The sequence below is a fragment of the Otolemur garnettii genome, unplaced genomic scaffold (assembly GCF_000181295.1).
Source record: "Otolemur garnettii isolate 467f Iridium unplaced genomic scaffold, OtoGar3 scaffold00050, whole genome shotgun sequence".
NCBI classification, from domain to species: domain Eukaryota; kingdom Metazoa; phylum Chordata; class Mammalia; order Primates; family Galagidae; genus Otolemur; species Otolemur garnettii.
The window spans coordinates 9,856,731-9,863,084 of record NW_003852445.1 but is presented as its reverse complement, the minus strand read 5'-3'; the positions used below and the strand labels follow the sequence as shown (position 1 = coordinate 9,863,084).

Sequence of the window (6,354 nt, the reverse complement as noted above, 5' to 3'; positions counted from 1 at the left end):
CACAGGCGCCCGCCACAACACCCGGCTATTTTTTGGTTGCAGCCATCATTGTTGTTTGGCGGGTCCGGGCTGGGGATTCGAACCCGCCACCTTAGGTATACGTGGCTGGCGCCTTAGCCGGTTGAGCTATAGGCGCCGAGCCTACACCCTCTTTCTAACACAGATTGTACATATTGGTCTGTGGTTTGTCTTCTATTTATTACAGTACCTGTAATAATTCTTGACGCTGTCCAGACTTGGAATATTGTATGCATCTAATTAAAAAGAAAAAAGCAAACATTCATCTGCATTAAAAAGAAAATACAAACACATTAATGACTAAAGAACAGACAGTTTCATAAAACTTTTTGTTCCACTCATGGTAGAATAATAGTTTCATTTATCATCCAGTTAACAGTGGGAGGACCAGGGGACGGACCCAGGCTGGACATCCTCCCATTATTGTCATAGGTTCCAGTTTCTTCCCCAATTTAGAGGAGCTTAGCCTGAGGAAAAGGTAGAACAAGCCCCTGGCCCTTGGGATGGAGCAGGGTCCAAATGGCCCTGGCCCTACCACAAACTCTTGAACCATCACCCCAGGGCTGTATTCCTAGGGCCACTTAGCCCCCTTTTAGGGTCAGGGTGACTAAACTCTAGGTTGCTGGCTTCAGCTCCAAGCAGGCTGGATTCCCAAGTTCTGGACTCCAGGCTGGCTAAACTCTGGGATGCTGATTCTAGGCACTGAGTAGGATGGACTTAGGTACCAGGCTCCAGGCGTAGCCAGAGGACTTTAGGACTGCAGTTGTCTTACAATTAAGCTTCCCTGGCAGTGAAACCTTCTTAGGACAGGGGCCAGGGTTAGAGCTGGGAGTGGATTTGGAGAGATAGTCAACATCAGTAGAGTACAAGGCCCAGTGGAGGATGACCCAGAGCAGCAACAGCAAAGAACCTTGAAGGCCACTGGAGATGATGGTAATGAGAGTCCCCAAGAGATGGTCCATGGGAGAGATGCTATTCCCATCACAGGCAGCAGAGCTGCCTCAATAGCAAGACCCATGTCAAGGTGGGACTGGTATGGCTGGCATGCCGAGGTGATCCTGTCTGCACACTCAATGATAACTGAGCAGTGATGTCTACCTGCAGTCCTGAACTACACAGGACCCAGTACATACCTGCAGGAGGGTCTAGGGCAGTAAATACTCAGAGATAACTAGGAGCCTGCTGGTAGGGGGATGCAGCAGGAAGCCAGCAGGGGCCATTTGGCACCCCTGCCATCCCTTCTCAGCAAGTCCTTTGGCTCAGCAGACCCTGTAACCTCCACCAGCCTCCCTCTGCCACCTTTCTGTAACACTCTGAATGGTAGAGTGCCAGTCCTTTAGGCTGATGCTTTTAAAAACTTGAGAGCTTAACAGAAGTCAGATTATCTGAAAACTTATTTAAGGCATCTAGTATACTGGAGAATAATAGGTACTTTTTATTATATACGATTCAGAATAAATCAACTTGAAGTTAGAAGTTTGGACTTTTATTTTAGCTGCTGTTTTAAACATGTGATTCCAGAAGTCAGGAAGAAATGCCTGTTGGATGGATCAAATGAAGTGTTTAACTGCTAAGAAAGTCAACCAGATTGTTTATAAAACAAATCTGTTACCACTGTTCTTTTTGGAGAAGTGTTCATTCCCAGCACTCTGGGAGGCTGAGGTGGTGGACTGCCTAAGCTCTCAAGTTTGAGACCAGCCTGAGGTAGAGCGAGACCCTGTCTCTAAAAAAACTGGGCATTGTGGCAGGCACCTGTAGTCCCAGCTACTTGGGAGGCTGAGGCAAGAGAATTGCTTGAGCCCAGAAGTCTGAGGTTGCTGTGAACTATGACACCACAGCACGCTACCAAGGGCAAAAAAGTGAGACTGTCTCAAATAAATAAATAAATAATGTAAAAAGGGGAAGGGATGATCTATTTCTCTGCCCATGTCTAATGGAGATTTGTCATTTAAAATTCTTTTTTTTTTAGAGATAGAGTCTCACTTTGTTGCCCTCAGTAGACTCACAGCAACTTCCAGCTCTTGGGCTTAGGCTATTCTTTTGCCTTAGCCTCCTAAGTAGCTGGGACTATAGGTGCCACGACAATGCCCGGCTACTTTTTTGTTGCACAGGGCTGGGTTCGAACTCGCCACCCTCGATAGATAGGGCTGGCACCCTACTCACTAAGCCACAAGTGCCGCCCTGTCATTTAAAATTCTTTAAACTTATATATAGTAAAATTCATTCTTTCTGATGTAGAGTTCTATAAATTTTGACAAATACATAGTCATGTATCTACCACCACAATAGAAATATAGACAAGTTCCATCACCTCCAAAAATTCCATGTTGCCTCTTTGTAGTCAGTCGCATCTCATATCCCCAACCTGTGACAACTATTATCTGTTTTGCCTTTTCCTGACTATCACATAAACAGAATCATACAGTATGCAGAGCTTATGGAGTTATGAGTTTAGCTTCTTTCACTTAGCAAAATCTAGATTTTTAAAAACATCTGCCTGCTTGACTTTTGCTAGAAGCTTTTTTATTCCATTTAAAGAAAGTACCATACTTGGGTGGCGCTCATGGCTCAGTGGGCAGGGAGCCAGCCCCATAGAGAGGGTGCCGGATTCGAACCCAGCCCCAGCCAAACAGCAACAAAAAAATAGCCGGGCATTGTGGCGGGTGCCTGTAGTCCCAGCTACTCAGGAGGTTGAGGCAAGAGAATTGACTAAGCCCAGGAATTGGAGGTTGCTGTGAGCTGTGACGCTACAGCACTCTACCAAGGGCAATAAAGTGAAACTGTCTCTAAAAAAAATAATAATAATAAAGTACCATACCAACTGTCATTCCAAAGGCTAATAGTGACATCTTAAGTTTTTTAATAACATTATAGTTATATTTCAGAGCTATGGCCTTCAGTATATCTAAACATAGGTTACAATGTCCCATTTTATAATTTTATAATCTAAATTGGAAAATCCAAATTCCTGAAGGAAAAAAATCTAATCCTTATCATATTTGGGTCTTTACTCTTACCATGATTTCCTTTGATATCCAGCCACTTGGTTTTTTCCAAGACCCTGGTCTTCTTCAGAATACTCTGGTAAGTTTGCCATTCTACCTCATGCTGCCTGGATCCCCACTGCTCCTTTGTTTTGGCATCAGTCAGGTCTCCTGCAGGTTTACATGAGAACTGAATCACAATGCAAAATAAACTCCAGGGAGTTCAGATTTCTTAGATAAGCACATTGAAAGAACAAAGATACTGAAAAGTATTCAGTGTATAAGGATAACCGCTTATGAATCCACCTATGCCCAAAGCAAGCCATGTAAAACTAACAAGATTTTCTCAGCAAGGATTTTGTTTCTTCTAGGTTAGCAACTGCCTATTTAACCTCCTGTGGCATTGGAAATGAGTTGTGGGGGGGGAAAAATCTTAAAAGAGAACAGTACAAAATCCTTCAGTAGACTGTGATAAAATGAAAACCTTTAGAAGAAAGTCCAACACTCTGGGCAAGTGCCTAATATCTATTGTAACCATATTTTCCAAAACTCAAATCAAGATATATGATTTGACCAAGTATTATTTTTATAGCAAGAACCAATCTGGCAGGTGTAATATGGACAACAAAATACCAAAATTTATAGGAAACTAAATAAACAGAACACTTGAAATGGGGATTCACCCATTAAATGAGGACTACTACCCCCATCACATTGGCAGAGATGTTTCAGTAAGGGGGATGAGGCATGAATCTCCCAGTAAACAAGATAGATTTTCCTTTAATCGCTCTTCCCTACTACAGCTTTGGGAGCAAATTGTTAGGGGTCTGAAGAGTCTAGGAAACCTAAGTCACAAAAATATCAATTAATGAAGAAAAAGTTCCCTGAGTCACTGGAAGCCTCAAGAAACTGAAAGTACATGTAAGATTAACTAGTAAAGAAAATGGAAACGTTAGCAAAAGAAGAGAACTTTTGATTCATGGTTACAGGACTTTCCCTAATTCTCTCTCAAATCCAAAACTCCAACAACAAAAAACAGATACAAATACATCAGACAACACTCTGACGTGAGAATCACGAGTCTTGCTCCTAATGCTTTGACAAAACCTTACTCTGGCAAATCATTTTGCCTGGATATTGATTCAGTTATCCACAAGCAAAGAATATTACAATGTCCCATCTCCTCTACCTCACAGGGCTCACCCGGGGCTGTGGCTATCGCGTTCCCAACGTGCCCAAAGTTAAATCTGCAGCCCTGGCTAGCATCCTACCATCCAGACCACAGAACACCACCACAAGCACGACAATCCACCCTACCTGTTGCTAGGACGAGAGCTGGTTGAATGGTGTCAATAGTTTCAGAACAGAACTTCTCTAAGTCTACCGCTCTGCCTGGATCTCGAAACCTGCTCAGGTGAATGTCGGATATCTGCCGAAAGCAGGTATTGAACAGAGAGATCTGAGTCAGAAAAAGGCAGCATGGGCAGAGAAGGCCCAGCGGCTCTCTGAGGCGGAAGGAAAAGGCAAAGATCCAGTGCGTGAAGGCTCCCTGACCCCCCACCCGGGAAGAACCGAGCCCAGGCCAGCAATAGACCCTCGGATTACACCCTGACTGAAGACCCCGGAATGGAGCATGGGGCCTAAACAGGCGCCCGTCGCGCCCCCACAGAAACCGCCGGGGTCGCCCGGCACCGAGCCCGCTCGGCGCCCACCCCCCGCCGGGCTTCCCGCCGCATCACCTGCAGGCCCCAGAAGATGTTGCTGGCTCCGGAGCCTGGCGCGGGGTGCGGCCGCGGGTGGGGCGCGGGCTGCGACAGCGGGGAGGGCTGATCGGCCAGGCCGTAGTATTCCAAGAGCATCGCCGCCAGCGCAGCCGCCGCCAAGCCCGCGACCACCCTCAGGGCCAGCGCTGCAGCCATCCCGCCAGCCCGCCGGGGTGCGGCCCTGGCTGGTGCGGGGCCGCACTGCGCGGCGCTCCGAGAGCCGCTCTGCCCGCACTTCCGGACTCTATAGTCGCTGGGCCCAGTCGGACCCTGGGGCCTGCAGCTCTGCACTCATCGGCCGCCGCGGGGCACCTGCCGCCTTCTGGTCGCCCGCGTCTCCGGGCTCGGTTTGGAAATGTGATGCAGGCAAAGAAGAGAAACCGAGTCCCTCCACGCCAGTGACGGTTGTGGCGTGGTGGCCGGGAAGGAGCCCTGGACCTGTATCCGGGAGGCGGAGACTAGAGTCCTGGCTGAGAGGTCAGTCATTCCTGGGGCGGAAAACCGGGGCTCTAATGCCGTCCGTGCGCACTCTGCAGGGTTGTTGACAGAAGGAAGACCGGTAGAGATGAGGACGCCTTTTAAATTGCCTTACAAATATGTCGGGTGGCTTTCTGTGCCCCCTTCTGATTATAACGTGCATGGGTTTTCTGTAGATATGATTCCTGTTTTGTGTAAGTTGTTATTTACTTAAGCTGATTTCATAATATTGCAGCACAGTGGTATATCATTCATTTAATAAATATTAAATACTTTTATGGGCTAGACACAGAGGAGAATTAGATTCAGCCTGACCTTAATTTATCTAAACATTCCCTTATTGTTGAATTTTTGGATTATTATGTGTTGCTGTTCTGAATAAACATTTTTATACAAATGGTTCTTTTTAAAAAAAAAAAATCACTTCACGTTCTTTCCTTGGGATATGTTGCCATTATTGGATTTATGCTAATTTCAATTTATTAAATACTCTGAGTACCTTTAGATTTCAAGACATTGATCTAAACAGAAAATATATATATATAAAAAAAAGGTAAGTAGATAAAGATAATAAACCCAGAACCAGGGTTTATTATCTTAGAAGCTCATGTAGGAGAAATACACAAACAATTTTAATCTCTTGCCACAAGAGACAACCAAATATAAAAGGCTGGGGGAAAGTTAATACTGGATGAGCTCATCCCTTGGGAGAGAATCAAGGAAAGTTTAGTTATGCAGGTGATACAGGTGACTAGCAGAGATTGAGATTAGGGTGGGTAGAAGCACTTTCCACCAAGACCTAACAACATGAACCAAAGCATTAAGGTGAGAAAATGCAGCATGTTGGGGCATGCCTGTGGCTCAAGGAGTAGGGCTCTGGCCCCATATACCAGGGTAGCAGGTTCAAGCCTGGCTCTGGCCAAAAAAACAGAAAATGCAGCACATGTTTCTAGGACAGTGAGTATTTCAGTTTGGCTGGCCTTGGGCTATACCTGTGTTAGCATAGGTAGAAAAGTAGACATGAGCAAAGAAGGCAGTGGAGAATAAGGAAACATACTATAACAATAGCAAGATAAGGTAACCACAAATGTCATAGAATGTCAGGTAAACAG

At 45.6% G+C, this 6,354-nt stretch overlaps 1 protein-coding gene across 1 annotated transcript in view; it reads right to left on the bottom strand.

Annotated features, from left to right (window-relative positions):
• TMEM62 (transmembrane protein 62) overlaps window positions 1-5,546 on the bottom strand; it is a 44,348-nt gene extending 38,802 nt beyond the window's left edge. The window contains exons 1-4 of the mRNA XM_012806353.2: window positions 4,742-5,546; window positions 4,320-4,431; window positions 3,036-3,173; window positions 209-254 (exon numbers count right to left, since the gene is read on the bottom strand). Of these exons, the coding sequence (XP_012661807.1) occupies window positions 209-254; window positions 3,036-3,173; window positions 4,320-4,431; window positions 4,742-4,921 (476 nt within the window). The 5' untranslated portion in view covers window positions 4,922-5,546. The remainder of the gene's footprint in view (window positions 1-208; window positions 255-3,035; window positions 3,174-4,319; window positions 4,432-4,741) is intronic.
• Between the last annotated feature and the right edge of the window lie 808 nt (window positions 5,547-6,354).